Source organism: Falco punctatus (assembly GCF_963210335.1).
Source record: "Falco punctatus genome assembly, chromosome: 3".
Taxonomy (NCBI): Eukaryota; Metazoa; Chordata; class Aves; order Falconiformes; family Falconidae; genus Falco; species Falco punctatus.
In genome coordinates, this window is record NC_137582.1 from 14,420,220 (window position 1) to 14,445,443 (window position 25,224).

General features: G+C 49.0%; 2 protein-coding genes and 1 long non-coding RNA gene across 43 annotated transcripts in view; 2 read left to right on the forward strand and 1 right to left on the reverse strand.

The window, feature by feature from the left end:
* Nucleotides 1-2,135, forward strand: part of PUF60 (poly(U) binding splicing factor 60) — a 30,924-nt gene extending 28,789 nt beyond the window's left edge. For both annotated transcript variants that reach the window (XM_080381689.1, XM_080381688.1), the window contains one exon: nucleotides 1,700-2,135. In XM_080381689.1, coding sequence (XP_080237815.1) covers nucleotides 1,700-1,999 — 300 coding nt within the window. In that variant the 3' untranslated portion in view covers nucleotides 2,000-2,135. The remainder of the gene's footprint in view (nucleotides 1-1,699) is intronic.
* Nucleotides 2,136-2,788: 653 nt separating this feature from the next.
* LOC308061555 lies at nucleotides 2,789-10,375 on the reverse strand. The gene is made up of 2 exons (XR_013927271.1): nucleotides 10,240-10,375; nucleotides 2,789-9,483 (listed from the first exon to the last, which is right to left on the reverse strand). It is a non-coding gene; the product is annotated as an uncharacterized lncRNA (long non-coding RNA).
* Nucleotides 10,376-12,365: 1,990 nt separating this feature from the next.
* SCRIB (scribble planar cell polarity protein) overlaps nucleotides 12,366-25,224 on the forward strand; it is a gene marked incomplete at its 5' end in the record, with an annotated part of 116,403 nt that continues 103,544 nt past the window's right edge. For all 40 annotated transcript variants that reach the window (XM_080381617.1, XM_080381655.1, XM_080381625.1 and 37 more), the window contains one exon: nucleotides 12,366-12,527. In XM_080381617.1, coding sequence (XP_080237743.1) covers nucleotides 12,366-12,527 — 162 coding nt within the window. The remainder of the gene's footprint in view (nucleotides 12,528-25,224) is intronic.

Consider the following 25,224-nt stretch of genomic DNA (forward strand, 5'->3'; position numbering starts at 1 on the left):
TGTGATGGTTCTTCATCTGTCTTCAGCATCTTCTCAGAGTTCTCGGAGAAGGTTCACACCAGTCACTAGGCCAGAAGAGGCTTGGCTAGGAGGTGTCTGATTAAACTGTGTGTTTACTTAGCATCATTAAAGCAAACAATCATGGCCTTTTGGCTTATAATTAAAGAAGTGATACTGGCACATGGTGAGGGGCTGTCTATTCCAAACTGAATCCACCTTTTCCCCACAACTTTTTATTGCAGGATGGAATTCTGAGGTATTTATAAAAACAAAATTTCACAGAAGTTAGTGAGAAAGAGGACAAGAATGAATGATGGAAAAAGTCAGAACACTAAACAGATTTACAGATATTTTTTTTTTGGGGTGGTGGGGTGGAAAGGTGGGTGTCTTGGAAGGGTCTGTATCGATAATTTCATCGGGCTTCTTGTTCAGGCATGACCAGAGGTTTGTTCCTGTGCGTGATTGAATTTCCTGTCTGATACGCAGATTTCCTGAGCTTTGACACTGAATCCACAATGTTTCTTCTCTGTTTGCTAAATAGGGATAATGCTGACATGCATTTCATAAGGGAGGACACAGATGAGTTAGTAAGTGTTCTCCTTTACTTTGAAAAGGTACATAAAATTAAATACATCTTTGGGCTTCTGACCTAGCAGCCAGGTTTCCTCTGTCACAAGTACCTTTCCCAAAGAATCCAATTCATTGTGTGAAGAAAGTTTCTTCATTAGTGTGAAGAAAGTGTCAGAAGAGTCTTAAACTACATCCTTCCCAAAGCTTCCTAGCATTCTCAACCTCTAAGTACCCTTTTGGTTTTGCTGTTCTTTTAGTGGGCCCTTAGAAGCAGTTATACAGACATGTGAATAAGAACTGGAACGAGAATTTTAAAATGATACTGAACTTGAAAAAATGTGTCTGCTAGCCGGTGATGTTTGGCAGGGCCAGAGCTGGGAGGCAGGGATGTGGCAGAGCTGGGTGTAATGCACAAAACCAGACTGCCCAGAGAGGTTGTGGAGTCCCTGTCCTTGGAAGTGTCATCTGAACATGGTCCTGGGCAACTAGGTGACCCTGCTTCAGCAGGGGAGCTCAGACCAGGTGATCTCCAGAGGTCCCTTCCAAGCTCAACCATTCTGCGATACAGAGAGGTGCTCAGTCGCAAAAGGGCAATACATAGCAGAGGTATGTTGCTGGTGCTCTTTGACTTGTATGTTGTTATTCCCTGTAATGAAAGTACCTGGTCAACCATCAGTTGTCAGAGCTGTAAAAGACCTGGTTAATCCTTCTGCTTTAGAGATGACAAAAAGTCTTAAAAAACCCACCCAACCAAAAAATCCCATGACAGTGATGCTGAAGATAACAAAGCAAAATATAACTGTATAAGCACGAGAAGTAAAGAGGTCTGCAAGTCACTTGTGCTTCAAAGATGTGTCTAAGAAAAGCACAAGACGTGACCCACTGACCGAGGCCAGCCACAGCATAGCTGGCAGTGACTGAGACATTGGTGCTGTGAGTGCCTGGAAAAAAAATTTACTAGTTTATGCCTGAGAACCTGAGATATGGTTGGTTTCATGGAATATGTGGTAATGATATAGCACTGAATATCTGGTGGTGCTCGGGCATGCTGCATAGTCTGATGTGGCTTTGCAAATTTAATCTCGATGCCTCTTTGGTGTATTAATTCACTTATCCCTTCTCTCTGCAGTCCACTGTGATGGTGCTTCGCAACATGGTGGATCCAAAGGACATTGATGATGACCTAGAGGGAGAAGTGACAGAAGAATGTGGCAAATTTGGGGCTGTAAACAGGGTCATCATCTACCAGGAGAAGCAAGGAGAAGAGGAGGATGCGGAGATCATTGTCAAGATCTTTGTGGAGTTCTCCATGGCCTCAGAGACACACAAAGCCATTCAGGCTCTGAACGGGCGCTGGTTTGCAGGAAGAAAGGTGGTAGCAGAGGTGTATGACCAGGAGAGATTTGATAACAGTGACCTGTCAGCATGAACTTTATTTGAAAGACTTTGCCCCTGCCCCCTCTGCCTGTCTGGTCTTTTTTTAAGCCATGTGTAAAGAATGCTCCAGGGTGGGCACAGATCTCTGTGATGTACTTGTAGTTTGGATAAAAGCGCAAAGAAAGCTAGTGTGCATCTGTGTGTGTGTTAAAGGGGCTGACGTCTTGTCAGCTGAGTCTGGCATGGGTCTGGCCTCATCCGCCTGGAAGAGCGGGGCCAGAGCCTGAAGAGGGGTTGCTGCTTGTGCTCCTGTGTTACACTGTGGTCACTTCAGAAACACTCAGGTCACCACCTTTTAGGGGCTGGAATAGCAGTGTTCTTCAGAGATGGGCCGTAAACGGTTGGAATGGAGGAGGGAGCTTCTTCGTAAAGTATTTCAGCAGCACCTAAGGGTGCTGCTGGGTTCACAACGAGAAGGGTAGCTTGGGTGGTGCTGGGAGGGAGCCTTCCTACTGAGGAGCTGCATGTTGAGTTTGGACTTGGGAGCCCAAATGTGAGTCAGAGCCCAGAACTGAACATGCTGCACCTTTTTAGAGTGTTCATGTCGTGTTTATTCCGATACCATAGTTTGGACCTCACGTTTTTAGTGATGGATCAGAGTTACCCTTACTGATCCTTCCTTAATGTGCCAAAACGGGAATAGCAAGTCAGGCTGCAGGCATCACAGCTGAGTTGAGAGTGCAAGTAGTGTTGATGTGTAGCTCCTAAAGTGCATTTATGAAATAAACATCTAGCCCTTGTACTGTGGACAGTGATACGGAACACATGCCTTGCCTGAAAGGAAAACGGGAGGAGGGGCAAGTTTGTTGAGAGCTCAAAGGTTTAGTAATATTTACAAATCTTAAATGCATTTATTTTAGTAATCTTTGTATCTAGCTAATGAGTAGGAACAGAATTAGTTCATGTTAATTGTTTTAAGTATATAAGGGGGTACTACATTGCTTGTTATGCATAACTGGTACACAGCACAGATCTGAAGAAAATCAGTTTAGACATTCAAATGAAGGAGGAATCATCTTAAAGGAACTTCAGCAGGGAATTCTGAGTTGAGCCTGCAGCTGTGGGTTGCTTCTAAACTTGGAGATGTTTTTAAAATTAAATTTTTGTATTTTGTTTCAAACACTCTACTTTTCTTCTGTTGCAGGTTAGAAATTTGTATTTGCAATTTAACTTTATTGATGACTGATTTATGTTCACTTTTTGTACCGATATTGCGTGTTAGCTTAAACAACCTTTCTTCTTCCCTGTTTTTATATCTGTTCCAAATTAAGAAGCCTGTTGTTTTCCGCCTGTGTTTTGAGAGTCGAAGTCTTGGGATCAGCTTGCTCTTTCCCTAGTCATCTGCCCTAGCAGCCCTTCTTTGAATTTATTAGCTTAATTTTCCTTTTCTTGAGTGTAGTTGACTAGACCTGCTTGAACAGATGTATAGTGGCATTTGTCCTTTCTTACCTGTTCTGGAAAGGCATCATCCAATGGCACTGGTGGTCCCATTGACCTCTGACTGCATCCTGGTAGCTCACAGTTACCCCCAGTTCACAATGCAGCCCAGCTGCTTTGCTCCTTTTGTTTGTGATGTAGGAGAAAATTCACTGTTTTTAATTGTTCCAGGGTTTTATTCCTACTAAAGAAAACCAAAACACCTCTCATGTGCCTCAGTCTGTCCAGCTTCCATTTTCCACTATTTGCTCCTGTTCTGGATTTAGAAGTATAAAGACCGCACTGGGAGTTTCCTTGTGGTGTTGATGGTTTAAAAAACCAAAGTGGATAAAAGTTGATGCAAGGGGAGAGCAGATTAAAGAATGACAGCCTAAGTGTTAATCAACACATTTTTGTGTACAATCAATTCTCCTTGGCTGACAAGATGATATTTTACAAAAGTAACTTCATAAATATCTTGACAAGTCAAATGTCTGACAAAAGATCATCTGTCTTGACCTCTGTGTGGCCTTTGATATGGTCTTCCACAACATCCTTGTAACTGAGTTGGAGAGAGGTGGGTTTAGTGGATGAACTGTTAGGTGGAAAAGGAATTGGCTGAATGGCTGCATCCGAAGAGTTGCAGTCAACAGCTCCATGTCAAAATGGGGATCAGTAATCAGTGGTTTCCATCAGAGGTCTGGCCTGGGACTGATACTACACAATAGTTCTACTAATGACAGAGTGGGATTGAGTGCACCCTCTGCAAGTTTGTGGATTGTGCCAAGCTGAGCGGTACAGTTACTAGAGGAATGGGGTGCTGTCCAGAGGGACCTTGACAGGCTTGAGGAGTAGGCCAGTGTGAGCCTCATGAAGTTCAGCAAGGCCAAGTGTAAAGCCCTGCACCTGGACGAGGGCAGTCCCCACTGCTGGCACAGACTGGGGGAGGTGTGGGGTGGGGAGCAGCCCTGCAAGAGGACTTGCGGGTGAACTGGTGTATGAAAAAGGCAGTGAGCCAGCAACGTGCACTCACAGCCTGGAAACCCAGCCGCCTCCTGGGCTGCACCCCGAGCGGCGTGGCTGGCAGGGCGAGGGAGGGGATTCTGCCCCTCTGCTCCGCTCTGGGGAGACCCCCCGGAGCACTGCGCCCAGCTCGGGGGTCCCCAGCACAAGCCAGGCAGGGACCTGCTGGAGCGGGGCCGGGGGAGGGACACGGAGCTGGTCCGAGGGCTGGAAGCCCTCTGCTGCGGGGAAAGGCTGGGAGAGCTGGGGGGGCTCAGCCCGGAGCAGAGGAGGCTGCGGGGAGACCTGGCTGCGGCCACTCGGTGCCTACAGGGGCTGTAGGAAGGTGGGGACGGGCTTTTTAGCAGGGCCTGGGGCGACAGGACCGGGGGGGCAGCTTTGACCTGAAAGGGGGAGATGTAGGGTGGACACAAGGAAGAAATGTGTTACGCTGAGGGTGGTGAGGCACTGGCATGGGCTGCCCAGAGCAGGGATTGTTGCCCCGTCCCTGGAAATATTCAAGGCCAGGTTGGACAGGGCTGGGAGCACCCTGGTCTGGTGGAAGGGGGTTGGATTGGGTGATCTTTAAAGATCCCTTCCAACCCAACCAATTCTGTGATTATACCAATCTAAAATCTGGCATTGTACAACACTGTAATTAAAATGCTGTAGTGTGGATTGAATGTAATAAATTGATTAGGAATAGCTGGCAAACAAAATAACCTAAGGAGGAAAAAGTAGAAATTAATGAGGGTGGGCTTTTTTTTCCCTGGGATCATAGAATCAGAATAGTTTGGGTTGGAAGGGACCTTTAAAGGTCATCTAGTCCGACCCCCAAATACCTTAACAGAAATCTGATTTAGGCCAAATGTATGTGTATAATGATTTAGGATTTTGAAGCAGGTATAGAAATACACATTCAGCAGGCTAGCATGGCAGGTCAGCAGCATGTTGGGCTTGGCATGAGTGGACATTTTTTTGTGTTTAAATTTGAAATGGTTCATTCAGCGCAGGGGATTCTGGCTTGGAAAACTAACTCGGGGAAAGATGATAAGGTAGTGGGGATAATCGGTGGGTGCGCTGCGTGGTGTTGAATGTTGTGGTGTTCTTCTCTTGGGGCAAGTTCCAGGGGTTCACCATCCATATAGTTAACCTGGGTGACTGTGGAGGCCTGAAGCTGTTGGTGGCTGAAAGGATGACGCTGGAGGAGCACAAAGTCGCACTGGCACAGCCTCCCTTTGGAGAAACTGGCAGGTTCTTGGTCCCTGAGAACACTGGTGGTGTTGGACCCTTCCCTGAATTTATTGATGGCCTCTCACCATTCCTTCCCTGTTGCCTCTTCTGTGATGCTTCAGAGATGTCTGTGCAATCACCACCTCCCATTTAATAATGCATTCTTCCAATTGTTGTATTTTGTGTCACGCTTTCTTAGCAAACTGGAAAGCACAGATGTCTTCAGGTGCGGCATGGATCTGGTAGGAGTAAAGACAAAAGCATGGATACCTCTGCATTAGCCTATGAGGCTTCAATCTTTCTTGATATTCCTCTTCTTAAATGGTTGTAGCCTGAACAGTTTTCTGACAGGGTAACAAAGTGTCTTCAAGTTACTTCACCTTCAGGCTTTTTCAGGCTTTTCCTATTGACAGAAGGACAGCACTGTGCAGAGTTTTCAGCTGGTTTTATCTATGCAGGGCTTACTCAGTTGATTCTGTGACAGCATTGGTCTTTGAGGTGAGTTATTTAAAAACCGTGGGCGGCTTGCAGAAGCAACCTCAACATCTGGAGACCTTGTCACATGACTCCACAAAACCAGACTTTTTTGCAGCCCTAAGTTAGGACAGAATTGTGCTCATCTCATTAAGATTCTGGCACACATCTGCAGTAATTGCATGAAAGACACAAGAAGTCTAAACCTGTCCAAATTTTTCTTCCTGTATTCTTTGTCTGAACGTTTAGATATGCTGATAATGATAATCATACTGGTAGCTGTGGTGTGTCACAGAGGCCCATATATGTCTTGAAGCAGAGCATGTGTAACTTACTTAGTACTAGAATTTATGGAACAGAAACAGAACCAAGCAGCTGGGATGCTTTGTTGCTTTATTTATGGCAGCACACTGTTTGGGTGCAGCTGTACAAACTATTGAATAGCTTCATCTGATGACAACTGTCAGAGAAGGCTCTGAGTTTTAATGAAAACATCCCAAAAATGTTTGGAGGAAGGATGAAACCTCTTTGCATGAGTGCTGGAGATTACGGATTCGGCCTGACCAGTAAGGAGTTCAACTTTTCTAATCCTTAATGGAAACAGCATTGGTGGAAAGTAGAGGCCAACAGGCTGCTGCTCTCTATCGGCCTTCGTTTCTTGACTCTGCCTCTCTGTTTCCCTGTCAGCAGAGGGGTCAGAAACTTCAGCTCTGTAAGACTGGGGGCCTTCCCTGTGAGCCTGAAGACACTGTTTTTAGAGGATATAACTTAAGTGGAGGTGAGAAAAACACTACACTGCAGAAGCATGGTACCAGCTGTGCAGGATTTGCTTTCAATTTTTTAAACTGGATCATTTCAGCGTAAACAGGGAAAGAAGAGCTTGCGTGTTTCTGCACCGATGCTCCCTCCTGAACCTCTAACAGGGTTGCTTCCCTGAAAAACCAGGCTTGCAGTCTCGCCCCCAATAGATGCGGGTGCTTGAGTAAGCTCAGTCAGGTATTTTATGATTCCAGGAGACTTTCATCTGAATTCACCTTAAACTGGTTCCAGTCCATTCCTTTACCTGTCGCTCCTGTTTCTCCCCACCCTACCTACCCCAGATTTGAAACACTTTGTCTTGAGTCCTTTGCCTTAGATTCGAATGCTTGGGCAAAAGGGATAATTAATCGCCAGCTTAAATTCTGCATATATGCACCTAATTAGAGCTGCATACTGCTGGTGTTTTCTTTGGCCCTGGACCTCACATTTCAGGGCCTTAACCCGTGGAATGCTGTTATTTGTCTAGTTCCTGCTGTTGACTTGTGTACGAATTTAAATTCTGTAAATCCTGTGGGTTACTGGGTTACTGGTGTATTCCTGCAGAGTAAATGAGCAGGAAGAGACCAAATAATTTGGGACGTAGCAGTCTGAAGCAAAATAGGTAACACAAGGTTTTTCAGTATCTCATTGGAACTTGGACAGACTCTGTCCACATCATCTCCATTCCAGGTAAACGGGCCAACTTTCAGTATGAATAAGGTAAAACCCTGATCTGTCAGCATTTTCCTGTATGTGCTGCCTCTTGTGTAGATCTCCATTTTTATGGCTATTGGTGACAGGACTGTGTATTGGTAACACAGGCATGACTGCCCCATCCTTCTGAAAAGCATGCCTAACAGGAAAAGAGGGCTTAATAGTACTATAGAAGGCTTGTTAATTTTAATGCTTCTAAGACAGTAGCCCTTTATCTCTAGCTAAACACAAGGGTAGCTGAAATAACCTGAATTTACAGCCAAGGGTGTTTTGTTTTGTTTTGCACCCATGAGCTAATTACCAGACTCTTCACTGGCAGGTTTGTGGAGTGTTAATATTAAAGCAGTCTGTCAGTCTTTCCTGATGATCCATGCCTGGATCTCTCACAGAGAGATCCCAAAGCAGAGCTTCAGCTTTATCCCTTCTGTTCCTGTTGATGTCAGACCTTTCAGTGATGATACTTCTCTCCTGCAAAGACCTGGTGCAGCTGCTGCTGGCAAAGGTCGGTCTCTCTCACACATGCATTTTGCACTGGGGGTTTTTGTACCTTAATTTTCTCTTGGATCTAACCTCTAATTCCTGGGGACTGGTGCAGAAGAGCTTGAGCCTTGAAGCTATGGATCTTCCTTTTGCCTTTGGCCCAGCTTCTTCCACCCTGGCAGTCTTTTCCCTGGTGTAAATAAAACTGCCTTGCCAATTGGTTATTTATTTTCCATAAATGGAATCGGATCACCTGAGGTTTTCATGTGTTCATTCAATGCCCAGTCCTTGCTGCCTACACAATAAACCAAGTGGACCTGGGCTAAGTGACAGCTCTACTGTTTCAGACAAAGGGCGCATCCTGCCCAAGGCGGTGGCCCATGCAGGGAACGGGGGCAAACGTGGAATGACTGTGCTTCAGATGCCAACAACTCACAGGTGAGGGTATTCCTAAACAGAAGGATGTCACCTCACACACCACTAGCTAAATCCTCATTCTGAGGCACCATGCAGCACTGGACTCCGTGAACTTCTCATCCCAGAATCCATGCAAGTTCCACTGAAGTAGTCAAGAGTGTTGTCAGAGCCCTTTGTATGCAGCTCTGCTCCTTCCGCTGTCTTTGATCCTCCCCCAGCTGGCTAGGAAGCTGAAGTACTTGGGGCTTCTAGAAAAGAGGTTTTTTCCCTCCGGGCCTGTTTCAGTGAACTTCCCACTGAAGCTGTTCTAGGTGCCTTCACGGGTGACAGATCTAGCCAATGTTCTAGGGAGGTTCTGAGTCTGAAGGAAGAGAGTACTGGCAAAATCAGCTGGCCCAGGGCAGTGGTCTGCAACAGAAAGAGCTGTCTGGCTATTTTGCAGGACACACTCTAGGTCCAAGCATCCCAGTGAACCTTTGGGTTTTTTTTTATTTAATGATATATTTAATGATAATGAATAATAATAATAAAATTATTAAAAATAAATTTAATTTAATGAAACTGCATGGCAAATAGGGTGCAGTTTTCCAGTGAAAACGTGAGTGGCTTGAATTTCCACGCACTGCAGGGCAGAGGAATGCTGTTCTTATATGCAATGTCTGCTGTGCAGCAGGTAAGCATTCAAGTATAGTAAATCTGGTCGCAGAAAACTGGTTGTTTCAGAAACAGTCCTGCAAATTAAGGCGGCACCACACAGGGCTGGGAACAAGGCAGCGATGGGACTCTTCCAGTAATCTCTGATAAAACTTTATCTTCAGTTTGGTTTGCAAGTCAGTGTGTGTGTGTGAGCACTGATTCAGCATCAGATCGTTCCTGTGTTGGGATGATAAAACCCTGACAGCAGTTCAGCGTGTGGGAGGCAGAGCTGGTTTAGTGCTGCACCTGTAACAGATGGACAGAGCAAGAGAAGCTTAAACAGAAAATCCAGTTTCCTTCTTGAACAAGTAGGGAAGATGATTTTCAGAGAAAAGCACATCAAATCCCTGATTTCTTGAAAATGGAGTTGTATCTCCATCTCTCAATGGTTTGCAAGATGAGCAATGTTAGATGCCTTCAGAGCTTCCAAAACTGCGAGCTTACAACAGGTATCCTGTTGAGGTAGCTGCTGTTGAATAGCTTCCATTGCTCAAAGGCTTTACAGATTATTTTTTTTTTAACTTGAAGATCTGAACTCTTCAGTAAAACCATTTTCTTCCCACTTACAGAGCCCTTGAGAATAGTCTCAAGGTGAAGTTATCACTGGGAAGATGTGCAGAGTACATGAGAATAAATGCTGAGCTTTACTGACAGATTTTTCCCAGCTTGCTGGAGACCTACTAGCATTAGCAATCGGTTTCATACCTGCTCTTGTACAAACGTCTTCATTTAGTTTTGATGGGTCTTTTTTTTGTTTTCTTTTTACCCTTATTTGTGTACTTTTGCAGAATATGATTTCTTGCAATTATTAGTGTTTTAGTAGCCTAAATGAATCAAATTTATAAAATCTCCTTCCTTAAGAGTTTTCAGTTACTCAGTCACGATGGTTCTGGTAGCTAGTCTCATTGTAGGCAATATAAGCTAATTTTTTTCCTGAACTGTAAGTGACCTGAAAAGAGGCATTTCAGATGTCTACAGGTACCTATGTGATCAGTTGCTTACCTGTCTGCTATATTCATTGGATCCATCCAAACGCCCCCTGTAGTTTCAGCTCCCTCACAGACACCCTTTCTGTGTTGTTTTCTGTGCTGGGTGAATTGTTTCTGTTTCTCCTACATCAAGCCTAACCTGCGAGCCCTATGCGTAACTGAAATTCTCATTCTTTGTCTCTGATGTAACCTTGCAGTTGTTCTGAAATGTAGGGAGACCTACTAATGAAACTGTCTTCCAAGTATTGCAGTTTGTGCTTTGTTGTGCTGCACCTCCATTTTCTAGGAAACATAGCTGGGATGTTCCTACATTTTGGTACAAACGCTTAGAGCTGGTCTTAAAATTTAAATCTCATCTTTCTACTCCCTGATGGCTGATTCACCATCTGTTTTACAGGTCCTGTATTCACCCCCAGTTTTTTCCTAGCTACCTTTGTGATTTCTGCTGGGGTACTACACCAACTGATGCATTTACACTAGCTAGTACTTTTGCTTTCTCTATTATAGAATATGCTGCAATGGAGGCAAATAAAAGACTAATAAACCCAAATGTTTTTTAAAAATCCTTCCTTCAGAATTTCACAGCCATTGCCCATTACTAGTGGTGAAGCTGAAAGGCCGTGCAGTTGCCCAGCTAACTCTCACCTCCTCCTGCTTTTCATGAGTGCCCGTGCCTCACTCTTTAACGTCACTCAGCTATTAGTCAGTTTTCATTTCTATTTGTTGCAGAAATATTTCTGACTCTTGCAGTATGAGGAAAGCAGAGTATATAGGAGCCTGTGTGCTGCCTTGGGTTGGCTGGTGTCTAAGGCTGTTCCCGGGGTGATGGGCAGAGTGGCACACAAGTGTGCATGTGAGGAGGTGCCACATCCAAACACTGAGGAATGAGCAATTTCTCTCTCCAAGTTTTACTGCGAGTTAAACATCCACCTTGAGAACTGGTGTGGAGGCCTCTGTGCAAGGCAAAAACAGCTGGGAGAAAGACTCTTGTTTGGAGAGGAGATGGCTGGGTGACACAGCTGGGCTGGAGGTGGGAAATGAAGAGGTGATAAATAAGCAGTAATAACTGGGCAAAAAACAAGGCAGTGATTAAGAGACCAGGAAACTGCGCAAGCAGTACAGGATGAGAGCAAGGAGGACTGTGTTGCCCTGTGGGTGACTTGAGGCAGCAACTTACTTTGGACCTTGCGCTTTGCTGCGACGCAGCGTCCTGGGCGATGTGTCCCAGAACCAAAGCACCTGTGCTTTTTAAACCCGGTCTGTCATGATCGTGCCTTGCCATGTGTGTGGGGAGATGTACATCACGGTTCTCTATTTCTCCTTTTGCAGCACTTGTTCTATAAACCCCTGTTGTGTCCCCCTTGGCTCACAGTCATGTCTGCAGTCACCATTTGAGCTCCCTTCATCGAGAACCTACGTCACGCTTCTGATTCCCTTCGTGTACTATCTTTAGTCTAACCACTCTTCTTAAAAGAGGAATGTTGGTGCCTCACAGAACTTTACACAGCGGCACTAGCTTTTTTCAAAGTATTTTCCTAACGATGCCTCACCCCACAGGCTGGTTATCCGGTTAAGAGCACGTTGCGCTTGGAAATTATTCGGGAGCCCACCGCAGCTCTTGCTGTGTCACAGAGTCGGGGTTATTTTTCCCTCTGGACGTTCCTTCCCCTGGGCGAAGAGCTCCCGGCGGGCGCCGGGCTGGTTTCGGCCGCAGGCGCGGCACCGGCGGCAGGAGGGGGCCAGCAGCAGCGCTGCCCTCGGAGCCGCCTGCGCCGTGTGCCCGGGCCCGGCAGCCGCCACCGCGCCCCGGGCTGGGGCTGACCGCGGCCTGCGGGGCCTGTCGGGCCGGCGGCAGCTCCCGGCGCCTCAGCAGCGGGCGGGGCAGGGCGGGAGAGAGCTCCGTTTCCCAGCGACGCTCGCGGGGCGGGGGGGGGGCACGGCCCCAGGAGCTGACCGGGAGCGGCGGGGCCCGAGCGCGGCTGCCAGGCCTGAGGGGCGGCGCGCAGCCCAGAGCGCCCGCCTCTCCTCCTCCCCCCCACGCCGCGCACATCCGGGCCCTCCCTCGGGCAGGCCCCTTCCCGGCGCGGCGGCTCCCGCCCCTGCGCTCCCCGCAGCCGCTGGCGGCCGAGGCCCGGCGCGATGCTGCGGTGCATGCCGCCGCTCTGGCGCTGCAACCGGCACGTGGAGGCGCTGGACCGGCGGCACTGCTCGCTGCAGGCCGTGCCCGAGGAGATCTACCGCTACAGCCGCTCGCTGGAGGAGCTGCTGCTGGACGCCAACCAGCTGCGGGAGCTGCCCAAGGTGAGGCCGCGGCCCGCTGTGGGCCTCCCGCGCCCCGCCGCCGGGGCCCGGCCCGGCTGGAGGCCTCGGCCCGCCGCCACCCGGGGAGAGCGACCGCCGCCCGGCCCTGCGCTCCCGGCCCGGCCTGACGGGGCTGGAGGCCGGCGGAGCCCGGTCCGGCCTGGCGGGGAGGCCGCCCCTTTCCGCCGCCCGGCCGAGGCCGCCAGCGCCTGCTCCCCGCAGCCGCCTCCCGCTGGCCCGTGCGCGGAGCGGGCGGGCGCTGCCCCGGCCTACCCGGCCCCGCTCCCGGCGGCGGCCTCCCCGCGGCGCCTCCTTCCCCCGCGTCCTCGGCGGGGGAGCGCGGCTGCGGGCTGTCCCAGTCCCGGCCGGCTGCCCCGCGCTTCCCGCCGCGGGAGCGGGGGTCCTGGGTGGGCTGGGGGCACCGGCGGCCCTCGGCTGGCCCGCTGCGGCTGGCCGCGGGAAGGGAGCCCCGGGTTTGGGCAGCGGGGTGCGGGGCGCTGCGGGGGCGGGTCCCCTGCCCGCCGAAGGAAAACGCTTTACACGACTCGGCGGCGCTACGAGCCAGGCGTGCTGCTAAGCGAAGCACAACGTCAGTTCAAATGCTCTGGTTTAAGCCCGAAAGCACAGAAGGTATCAAGCAAGTTTATTAAAGAGGTGCTTTATGCTTGTTACCTGGGGCTTCCGCCTGTGCTTGCAACTTCTGCCACGATCCTGTTGAGCCACAGAGCCCTCTGCACAGGTAACGTGCAGAGATACATAAATCCGTAGAGGTACTAAATCTTTAGCGTGCTGCCACGCACCGTGCTGCAGACGCGGTTTCTCCGTAGATGCAGAGGACTGGAGATCTCTGCAGACAGCTGCCGGCTCGACCCAGACATCTATGGCTCCCAAAGGGTTTGTTTTCACAAGGCAGGAGTCTCGGGAATGGCCGAGCTCTTGTGTTTGGGCCCTGAAGTACTTTTTAGCAGGAACCGAAAGGACGTGATGTGCCTCTTGTACTGTGTAATCTGGAGTACAAGGTCCTGCAAAAAAGAACTGGAATGTGAACCAGCATCTCAGGAGGGAGAAGGCCTTAAGGCTTTGCTGGTCTGTAGGATATTCTGGAGGAAACTTTACCACATATCCCCTGTAGAAATTGTACCATTTTAAAAACGATAATTAATTATTACTTGTGCCATAGAGAGAGAATTTGACCATAGCTTGTTTGGATAGATGCTTGTCAGTGAATATAGACTACGTCACCTTTTTACTGAAAAAATTGAGAAATAGGTCAGTATTTCTTCTTTTAAAGTTTCTTGTTGAATTACTGACATGTTAGGAAATTTGCCATGAAATCTGGAGGAAAAAAACCCACCCAACATGCAAACCAAAAACTCGTTCTTGATTCAGGCCAAAATAATTTGGTTTGGTTTGTTAAACTGTACAATTTATGCATTCCTACTTAAACAGATTCACTTGTATAGAAATGGCATATTTTTTTCTTGCTCTCTGGTATTTTTGTGTTCTCTCTGCCTTTCCTGCTTGTCTTCCTTTGCACTACTGTGAGGCGGACTGCTTCTGGGATTCAGTTGTTGAGGGCGTGTTGCTGAGGTATGGAGACACTAGTATGATACTTTATCAGCTCTCTTCTATCATGTAGCTTGGGATCTTGTTATACTTTAGGTGGGGATATTTCCCAAGCTACTGGAAAACATGTGTTACAGGCTGGTTAGGGCTTATGAATGAGTGTCTTTTTTGCAGAGGAGGCTAGTTGCGACATACCTGCAGTGAACTTGCCGATTCTCGTGCTGCTCAACTCCTTCGTATCCCGCTGAATAGTCATAGTCCTACCTTGTCTTTACGTTGAACCCATTTGGACTGACATACTTCTGGGTTTTGTTTAGCTTTTGAAGAGCATCTTCCGGATTATAAATGCAGATTTTATACTGACATTTTATTTAGTCTGTGATCAGATAGATGTAGTCCTGCCTGTGAAAGCAGGTACCGTGTACCTGTCTGAAGTACTGTCTCCTTCCTGTGGTCACCCAAGCAGCTTGTATTTGTGAGGGCTGTTGTTTAACTCCGGCTATTAACATCTGTTCGGCTTGGAAGCATTGGAGCTCTTGCCATGAACTATCCTGGGATCTGGGGTTCCTCTCTGGTGTTTGAATTCCCCCAAATTTTTAGACTGTTCTGCAGAGAATTATTAGAAAAACAATAGAGCACAGACAGATAAGATTATGGTCCTCTATTGTTAAAAGAGATGTAGTAAAGTCAGGAGAGGTATGGAGAACAGGGAGCAGAAAATGGTGTGGTCAGACCCAATATGCAACAGCTTTTTCACAAAGGAAATAATTGTTTACAAGAGCTCTTCAGTCTGTCTGAAAAAGATAGTGCCATTCTTCCATCAGATGACAGAGCTCTGGAGTATCACAAATGACCTGGAGGGAATGAACAGAGGGCAACTGCCCACTGTTTCTCCTTGCATGAGGACTGGAGGCATTAAGTGCAACCAAAAAGGGCTCAGTTCAGAATAAATGAAATAATTTTTCATGCAAAATGTAGTTAAGCTGAAGCATGGAAGTACTTATCGTATGACTTAATGGATGCTCAGAGTTTAGCGAGCTCAGGAAAGAAGTGGACCAAGAGAAAACAACCGAAGATGAATATATACAAAGACACCACCTTGCTTGTGCCGCGTATCCCAGGAGGGTCTTAGAGGAAGTACCGTTTTGGACTTGCTGTACTCACTCTCTTCTGTACCAAGTGCAGCTGCTATGGGCTTTCTCCAGTTGTGACGGGTATCAGCCCATGCCTAGCAAAACCTGAATGCACCCTCCCTCGCAAACAAGATGAGCATCCATATACGTGCAGCTGCGGAACAACAGAGGAAACAAGCAGAGCCCCTCTGAGTGCTAACTGCTCCTGAGAAAAGCCAAGGAGCTGGTGGCTGCTGCCTAGAGATGCTGCGCCCTGGGAGATGCGTCAGGAAAAGCGGGCAGAAGTAAGCCCCCCAATCTTTCCCCTTTCCACCCCCCCACCCCCCCCCAGCCCAAGTTTCCTCCAGCTGGTGCCACGGGTGGTCTGGAGGCAGCTGATAAGGAGGTCTGCAGTTTGGTGGAACAAGGACGAAAGGTTAGATCCACCTGAGGTTTAACCCTATCTGTGTCCTAATGGTTTGTGTTAATAGAACTTGCTGGAGCAGCGAAGGCTTTTTAGTCCCAAGTACATAATTCATGTGCAGGAAGAGCATTATTTAAGGATATTGCTGTTGAGGGCCATGTGGGTAGGGGCAGATACCTAATGTAGGAGTAAGAATCTGCATGTTACACAAGGTGGATGTGGGATGAAGATAATTTGCCCTTCCACCAGGGGAAGAGGGAACGGCAGTACTCTTTATTTTGGGCATGTATTTTCTCTGGGGGAGGGCAATGGGAGAGGTCTTAGGTTGGGGTAGGGAGCATGCTTTCCAGCTGAGTAGCACTTCACAGAAAGGTGCTTTTTGTTTTGAGAGAGAGAGACTGGGAGGAGGATTTGTGTGTACCATGAAGGCGGATGGGGTTGGGAGAGGGGGCAGTGTGCCTGTTAGAAAAATGTGAACTAGACAGTATATACGGTCTTTGGTAGCAAGTTTGTTTTTAAGGGCTCAGGCAGGATTTTTGGAGTAGGCTTCCACATGCAGGTGATTCTTGAAGCAAAAGAATGGCGGGGTAGCTGCCTTTTGGAAAAGTCATGGTGTTTTACAGTTAGCAAACAACTTTCTTTAAAATGTTTGAATTTACCTGACTCCTCTCCTGTGGGTTTTCTTACCTAGCACCCACTACCAGGCCACCTCTGATGTGCTTTTGTCTTTTATTTACTTGCTCCAGAGTCCAAAACCACCAGCAATCTCTTGCTCTTTTCTGTGGCACCATTTTCTTCTGTACCAGAACTTCCCATGTCCCCTTCCTGCTGCTGCTTTGCTCTTGATCTGATTAGATGATCTGCCTGCCTCCTGGCATTTCTGAATGACACCGCTGCGCTTTCCTGAACTCTCTCTTCCAAGCTGTAGAAGTGAATCCTGCTTTCTCTCCGTCCTGCAGTGCTGAATATTCTTCTGTTTTCCTTCTTTTTTATTTGTCCCATGTGGAATCTTGCCGGTTTCAGGTCTGAGTTTTTCATTATGGTGGGTATACTCTGGTTGTTCGAAGTGATAGATTAAATCTGTGTTAGGAGCATCTGCTGCCTTGTTGCAGGGATTTGCTGCCAGGGTGATACAGCATGATTTAATGGAAAATGATAAATTCCATTTGATAAGTTCACTGTGCTTTTCATGAGGGTGTCTGAATTCCAGAGGAGAAAATACCCTGCTCTATGCTGACTTCTGCTTTACCTGGCTTGCATAAAGTGATTTCTGCAGGGCTGTGAGTGTGTGGCACGCTACAACAGCAGGATAAATAGCAGGCCCATCAGCTAGGCTATAGGTTTTAGGGATGCAGCCTGCTAAATCATTACATTAGAGCTACAAAAGCTACCTGACTCACTTAGTCCACTCTCCATGAAGCACTGCAGAGGTGCAGGTCTCACCAGAAAGGAATGAACGCAGTCTGGAATTCAGAGGAGGAATTTGGAGGTGGCGGAGGGAGCCAGTCACAGCCCAGGAGCTGAGCGTGATCGTCAGGCATCCAGAGGCTCTTGATGTGCTTTCAGAGGAGTGCTCAGGTTCGGAGTATGGGAAGGCAAAAGGGAGAGGTCGAAAGAAACCTGGGTGGAGTAGAGCTCGAAGGACCTGCTGTAGGAGGAAGAGAGGGTGGAGCTGAGTAGGGACTGAAAATTATGAAGAAGTCAATGTGGAGGAGGGAGGAGACCTCTCTTCTGTGTCAGCAGCAGCATGCAGAGGGACAGGCTGCTGGAGACCTGCTGGACGGATACCTGGGCAGGGAAGTGTTGTGAGATTGGGGCAGGCTGAGGGATCATGCAGAGCCGGGGAAAAGGAGGAAATTGAGAGCTAGCTTTTGATGCCAAGTTTTTGAATAGTGGTGGTGCTGAAGAGGCAAACCCTAGGGCTGCCCAGTGGAAGGCTTGCAGTTGCTCTGCTTTGCTTTTTCCTTGCTAAAATGCCCATGACAAATCTGGCCCAGTGCAGTAAACTTTTTTTTTTTTTCCTGCTGCCCGATGAGCTGTTATTAGCTTGCATTGAAAATTATGAGCAACGGACACCTGGCTAGAGCACCAGGGAGAGGAGGTATTTTGGGTCCGGTGCAGATTCCTTCCTGTTCTGGCTTGTTGCTATTTGCATCTTGGCAAGGCAATTTCTAGGCTGGTAGAAACAGTCCGGGTTTCAGCGGTTCCTCCTGTTTAGCTGCTGTTGGCCTGGGGCAAGAGCATCGGTGTCCTTTGTCCAGAGCCTGGGATCCTGCTGCACTGAGCAGGGTGAAACCTGAGCGTGGTGTTTGTCACTTTCCCAAGGCAAGGTGGGGCCTTGCAAAGCTAATTAAGAGCAGCTTTTAATTTCCTGGCATCTGAGGCCTGCAAGGAGGATCTTGGGTTTTATTTACTTCCACGGAGGAGTAAAGCTGCTCCTTTTAATCTCTGCATGCTAATAGCCCTTCCCTGAGAAAGTCAGGGAACGACGAATGTCGGTGACTGGGCCCCTCCATGGTTCACAGTGCTGTAAGGAGCGTGAGCCAGCTTTGGTGCCCATTAAGGCTTGAGTGTGTGGTGGGCACCTTCTCTTGTTCTGCACCTGAATTTTTTGCATCACAGGCTTTGTCAAAACTGCAAGCTGCATTTGTTCAACAAAACCAGTCAAGAAACTGGTTTCACTTGATTGCTGCGAGACCTGTGCACAGAGTTGGCATGCCTCTCTATTCCTTCCAGGAGTTCAGGAGCCGTATGAGTTAATGTGTACAAATGGATGTGGCTTTGTTTCTCCAAAAGCCAGGTATTCTGGATCTGCTGCTGCCCAGAAGTTGAAATAAGTGAAGGCCATTTCACCTTTATTCTTTTCTCTCAGTGCAGTAACTGTCTGTCTTATAAGTCCTGGGAGGTGACTAGGGGGATTTAGGATTTGTGCTGGACCAGTAATAGCCGAGGCTCAGTTGTGGAAAAAAGAGCTAATAAAACTCTTGGACATATGCTTCTTGGACATACAAACAAGGGAACAGAAAAGAGCACAGAAATGATTTTATGCTTTAAGGTCTACAAATAAGAATTGACTTAATATTCACTTCTCTCTGAGCTCCAAGGTGTGTAGTCAGATTTGTTGCTGGAGAGCGTGGGTGTGCTGCCTTATGTGGATCTCAAAAGGAGCTCAGGTCTTAGAGAAAGCTTGAGTTACGTGTAAAAGTGAGGTAAAAAGGTGTACTGAGTGGCAAAGAGATTCAGTGAAGCAAAGAGTTCGCGATCATTTAGGTGACTACAGCCTAAATGGTGCTGCCTCTCACCAAATCTTCCATTGCTCTGGTTTTCTATGATGTAGGGAGGTCATCAATGAAAGCACCTACTCAGCCTTTCCCCTGGGTTCAGCTGACCCAGTAATTGTAAACCTCTAGATGTGTCTCTGTCTTGTGGTTCGTGACATCTTCCATGTCTTTGGGTGCATCGGCTGCTGAGTTTGCTGCTTGGAACGAGTCTGCACCTTACGGTATTCTGCCTGTTCCCTGGTGACAATCACTGACATGTGTTCACCTTGCCTTGCTTGTGTTCAGGATGCTGCCTCTAAAGTGTAAATGCAGTATCACAGTGGCCCTACAGAGCATTTGCTCATTGCCCTATCTCCTTGCATCTCTAAGATCTCTCCTTAGTTCGTTTGGCTATTGTCTGAATATCTTCCAGGAATGTTTTAGGTGGTGTTTCATTGATGGTTAGAGGTGAAGACAGGACTAGGTTAACTTCTTTGGGTCTCCTCTGACCTGTTACATACGTCCCCCCTTGAATATTCCTGAATTTCATAACCTTGTTTCACCATCTCCCTGACAGAAACTGGAATGATGCAGGGAACAGTGGTGAAAGAGCATGGTGGATGGTAAGACACGCTGTGTGCTGAAGCAGAGGGATGTGACCGCCTGCAGAGTTCTTGCACCACTGCAAGGTTCTCTTCGGTTTCTGACTCCTCCTTTTTTCCATTTCTAGTTCAGGGTATTTAATGGTGTGTGTCTGAGCTGTTCCCCTGAGAGCTGCTTTGGCACCTTCCTATTCTTTGTACTCTTCCTGTTCAGAGGAGTTGTTTGTGGCTTTTGTGCCTGAGAATCTCCTGCTGTCTCCTTCCACACAGGGACACTTAACTCTTCTTTAAGGCTTTTCCAGTGCCCAGAATGTGCTTCCACGAACCCTGAGTGTACAGTCTGCTGTAGTCCGAATGCCCTGCTCTGTACCAGTTAATCAACTTGATCTTGTCTGCCTTGTCTCGATTTCCCAGTTTCAGGGTTAGAGCTTATTTGTTGGGTTGGTTTGTTTGTTTGTTTATGGTGCCTCTCAGTGCTGGAGATGCATCTGTGTATAAACTTATAGGGTGATAATGATTTCTGCCTCAAGAAAATACAATCCTATTTGAAACAATCAGAGCAGGTTACTGTATAGCTCTTGGGGCATTTTTCCCCGTTGGTAATATTTGTGGCATTACAGATAAGTAAATTGCTTTTTTGTAATTGCTAGTTCACCCTTCTTTGGTCAGAAGATGGTTTAGAAAAAAACTAGATTGGTTGGTTGGATCCCTTTGTTATCCTGCAGAAGGCCATTCCCGAGGTGCTGGTATGCCGCTGGGGAGGGGGCTGGGTGAAAAGCCAGAAATGTAGAATAGGTAAGAAAGGGGGGGGAGAGGTCTTTGGATAGTGTTTGGTGTAGATTAGGTTTTGCTTCTTGACCCGCAGCCAGAACGCTGTCCCATGGAATGATCCCAGCAAGTCTGTCCAGATTAATGCTTTTGCAGTATTTCAGTGGAAAATGCCACTGGATGCTCCGTGTCTGCGGCAGGGAATGCTGATGGGTCGCTGGCACTTGTCCTCTGGATTCCTCCCAGGCCACTGTATAGGACCGAGGTGGGGGTCGCTTGTGCTCTGGTTTCAGCAGGGGGGACCTGCTGTTTATGCACTGGTAGGCTTTTGTGTTTAAGATGCAGTCTGAGACCACAAATTGCTTCTGTCAGTAGCGCGCACACCCCCCCCCCGCCAGCTCTTCCCAATAGCGAGGTGTTAATTGTGGTGTCGTGATCTAATTCTGGCTTGGGGATTTCCTTTCTGTGGCGCTGGATTAGTTTGTTATTTAATTTGGACCAGAGATTCTGCTCTGCTCCTGTGTGCTGTCCTCGAGCAGCGTGCTGTCTTCGGGGAGAGCAGTTGCCGTCCGGCCCCAGAGGGGACTGCATTCCTCAGTCCCGGCTTAAATGCCTGGGAAGAGGCAGCTGGAGAGCCTTTGGCTTGCAGACAACTTGCTTTGTCTTAGTTGGAATGTATTCCTGACGCTTAAGTACTTTTATATATTTGAAATACATTCCTCAGGGCCTGGTACGTGGGGTTAAATAGTCGGAAATCCGGCCAGTCTGCCTCGGGGACGGCTGTGTCCCTGCAGCCGGGGAGCAGCCTGTGTGTGTGCCAGGGCTCCCCAGCTCTGAGCCCCGCTGGGGGGGGGGGCGTGCGGAGCCCCCCGTGTTCAGCACCCTCGGCATGCCTGCCCTGCCCAGGCCCCTCCCTGCATCTCCTCCTTGTCGTGGGCCTGCCGGGGGGTGGGCAGGCGAGGAGCGTCCCCTCCTCCTGTGCTGTGTGTGGGCCGATGGGGAGGAGAGCCCCCCTTTGCCCTGCCTGCTGGAGCACCGGGAAGGTGGCCTGCCACGGCGGGCTGTGCAAAGCGGAGCTCTGCCGAAGGCTGCTGAGCCTGGTGTTCGGCTGCTGCAGCGTGTCAGCTGTTCCTCTTTGGGACTTTGCTGGGCTGCTGCCTTTCAGGTGTTTGTGATTATGTGCTTGTGGCCAGAAGAGGCTGAAGCGCAGAATGGTGGGGGTTGGAAGGGGCCTCTGGAGACTGTCTAGTCCAACCCCCTGCTAAAGCGGGTCCTCCTAGAGCAGGTTGCAGGGTCACATCCAGGCACGTTTTGCACGTCCCCAGAGGAGACCACACAGCCTCTCTGGGTGGCCTGTCCCTGTGCTCCATCACCCTCAAGGTAAAGAAGTCTTTCCTCATGTTCAGATGGAACCTCCCGTGTTGTGGTTTGTGCCCGTTGCCCCTTGTCCTGTTGCTGGCACAGCTGAAAAGAGCCTGGCCCCGTCCTCCTGATGCTCACCATTAAGCCAGTTTAGTATCTGTGGCCAATGCTGTGAGGAGCGAAGAATCAAATGCTGCTAAGGTTGGAGTCGGTTATTTGGGAAGACCGCTTTTTTAGGATGGCAAGTGGTCTGTATCCGCTGCCTGTGCTCTCATCCCGTGCCTGCCTGGGTGGCTCAGGCTGAGCCTCTGAGTAACTGGTGTGAGGCTCCCTGAGGAACGCCCGGGTGCAAGGGTCTACCTGGATAGTCGTAGTGGTGCTCTCCCCGTGGCACCAGGGCTGCCTGGCAGGGGCTGAGGTGCCGCCTCTCTGCTGGAGCTCCAAACTGATGTTCTCATCTCTCGGCAGTGGCGATTGCCTTTTTGACCTCTGCTACCATTAACTGTTATCCTCACTAGATTTCAGGTGGAGTGATCTTCCTCCTTGAATCTAGCTTTTCTGGGAACATACATTGCTTGCATCATTTTGCTTAATACAGGGAAAGGTGTGTCTTGCGTTCATGGCTCTGGTGATGCAACCTAGTGTTAACTGGATGCCCCTGGCTCTGCTGGAAGTGGACTGAGTCCTGCTCTGCTAAGGGAGCTGTACAGCCTCTGGGACTGGCATCCTGCCCAAGCTGGCCACCTGTGGGATAGAAGTCTTTCTGGTTATGTGGCCTTACCTGTAAGACGTTGGCTTTGAGCACAGTGGCTTGGAAGGACTGAGTTTAACCTTAGAGCTGTTCAACTCCCACATGTTTTGCTTTGCAGTTTTTGCTTCCAGCTCTGCTTGAATCTTGCACAGCTGGCTTTCCCCAAAGGCAATACCACTGGCACGGTTGTCAAAGATCAGCTCTTTCTTTCATCACAGATGTAAAAGCAGGGGACCCCAGTTCTGTTCACACTTCTACCTGTAGGTCTCCGAGACTGGAAAGGCAGACACGTGTGCTCCTGCGTGCTGGCGCCTTGGCTGTGGAGCATGCAGCAAAGTCTCTGCTTCCTCCATGGGCAATTCTTAAGATGTCAAGCCCGTGTTTGACCAGGAAGATGTGAATGAAACACAGGGCTCAGATATGTGATCTGGTTTTGCTGTGTTTTGAGGAGCTGCCCAAGCCGCCGCATTTCACTGCTGGCGGACACCACCTGCCCACAGTGACAGTCCTGTGCATTTGCTCTGGTTGGGGACAAACATAGGAGCTCTGCTGCGTGCTGCTGTGAGCCCAGCCCCTGGTGGCATGGGAAACCAGCCCCTCTTCTTGTTTGTGAATCACCAGGAGAGGTGTAATTATTTTCCTGCTACACATTGTGATCCTGCCTTTAATTAAGCTTGTGCTGTCCTGCTGAAGGTGGTGGGACTGTACCAGCAGGGTTTGAGAGTTGAGCTTGAAATTCTCTTAAGAGTAATGAGATGTAAGGAGGACCTGTCCTTATCACTGGCACTTGAGGGTTGGAAAGGTTAGCAAAAACCCTGCCTTGGATCCCCTTAGCCTGTGTTGGAGGAGAAGTAAAACAGCAAGCACTGCTGGTGTACTCAGTCCCTGCAGCAAAATCACCTGGGCCAAACACCTCTGTCTCCAGGCCTTTGTCTCTGAGGAAGCCTGGGTTGTCACAGGTTGTTTTTGAGGAAAAGGAGGCATCTGAGACCCACTGTTTGGGTAGCAGAGCTTGGGAACACCTGGATAGTTTTGGCTGCAGAAGCAAAAGGTTTTGTACAATTCCGGTGTGCAAACTGTGTTTACAGTGTAGACCCAGCTCCTGGACTCCAGATCTGTAAATTGTCACTGCCTTGTTTCAAAGACATTGGCCTATGTGTAAGGTCATTGTGGGTCTACAGTTATGTAAGCTGGGTGTCTGACTCCTCTTCCTCTGGCACATGTCCTGCTCCCCTTCAGTAGTGCTACAGCCTCACCTTGAGAAATGCCCCGTCTTTATGAAGTGTTTCGTTGAAGTCTATTTGAAGTATGGTTAGTTGAGGGGGGAAATGTCCCTACAGCCTGATGGCACTTGACAGCCACCCCCACCCTGTCTGCTGTTTGCAGCAGGGGTCCTAACACCAAGGCAGCCCCCTGAGCTGTCTGTGCTGCAGGACAGCATTGCTCCTTCTCCAGAGAAACTGGTAGAGGAGCCCAGGTGTCCATTTGCCCTCCTCCCTCCCTCTTGGCCACCACGGAGATGGCTCTTCTGCAGGTACAGGCAGGATTGTGGGGGCTGGTGGTCGGAGAGCAGCAAGGTGATGCTGGGGAACAAAGAACCCCATGTCCTAGTCCCCTTCCCCCAGGATTAGACACAGTGCCTTCAGCAGGACTGATGTTCCGGGTGTAAAACGGGACAAATGCCTCTGCCCAGATGTGTGGGATTGAGATGCGTGTGAAGCAGTGTTGTGCATTAAAGCAGGGAGTGCGGAGGGGATCTCCTTGCCTCAGCAGCAGTAGGTGAGGGGAGAGCTGGAGTTCAGCCTCGGGTAGGCCAGAAGCCCTTTTGCTATAGCCTCAAGAAAACAAAGATTCAGAAAAGAATCATGAACCTGGGCCTGGGGCCAACCTGGAAGCGGGGAGCACTGTGCATGCAGAAGCAGTCAGTGTTTTCCGAGTCCCAGGCTTTCGGCACCCAAACGGCTTTCTCTGCTTGCTTGACTGTGAAGACGCGTCGTTCTGCAGGTGGGATGGGAGCTGTAGGACACACGGGCTTGTGTTGCCATTGTGTGAATCATGGATGGGCACAGGGCTCTGGCCACATTGCAGGGACTCTGCAGCCGTGATTGCTGTGGGCTGGATGCCAGCGTCACGGGCACCAGCAGTGTGCGTGGGAAGCTTGGTGGGCTTAGTAGGTCTGCATCCCTGACCCTGCCATGCATCATCAGACTGCTTGGGTTGTTCCAGGAGTGAAGCCCTTTCCCTGCCTCCTGCCAGTTCCACTGTGCCTCTTCTGAAGAGCTGGTGTTGGCAGCACAGGGTGGCTGGGGTTACCTGACGCTGTCTGCCCCGCTGTGCCAGGCTGGCTCTTTGGCCATTAATCCCATTCGGGCAATGGTTGCCTTTCCATGCCTGCCCTCAGGATTTTGTTGTTTCTGGGAAATGGCGTAGTTGAATGGTAGCTCAGAGGGTTTGTTCTGATCCTTTTATCCATTGTCCTTTCTCCTTTTTTTTTCATGTTCCGCCTTCTGATCTGACTGAATAAGTGTGCAAGGGGCTCTGCTGAGGCAAGGCTCAGCTAAGCGTTACTCTGCAGCAGAAAGGGAGCACTTGGGGGTGGTGTCCAAATTCCCAGCATCGCTATCTGACTGCTGTGGTTCTCTAGGCTAACCTAATAGCTCCATTAGCCTTTTGTTCGTGTCCTGGGGCTTTGCTGCATCCCCAGTACTAATGCTGGGAGCTTCACAGATACGAACATTGATGGCCAAAGAGGCAGGACTGAGGTCTGGAGGAAGTATGTCATGTCAGCAAGCTGAAGAAACACAGTTTAGTTGGAAGCGTGCTACTGCAGAGAGGAAGATGGAAGCAAGCTC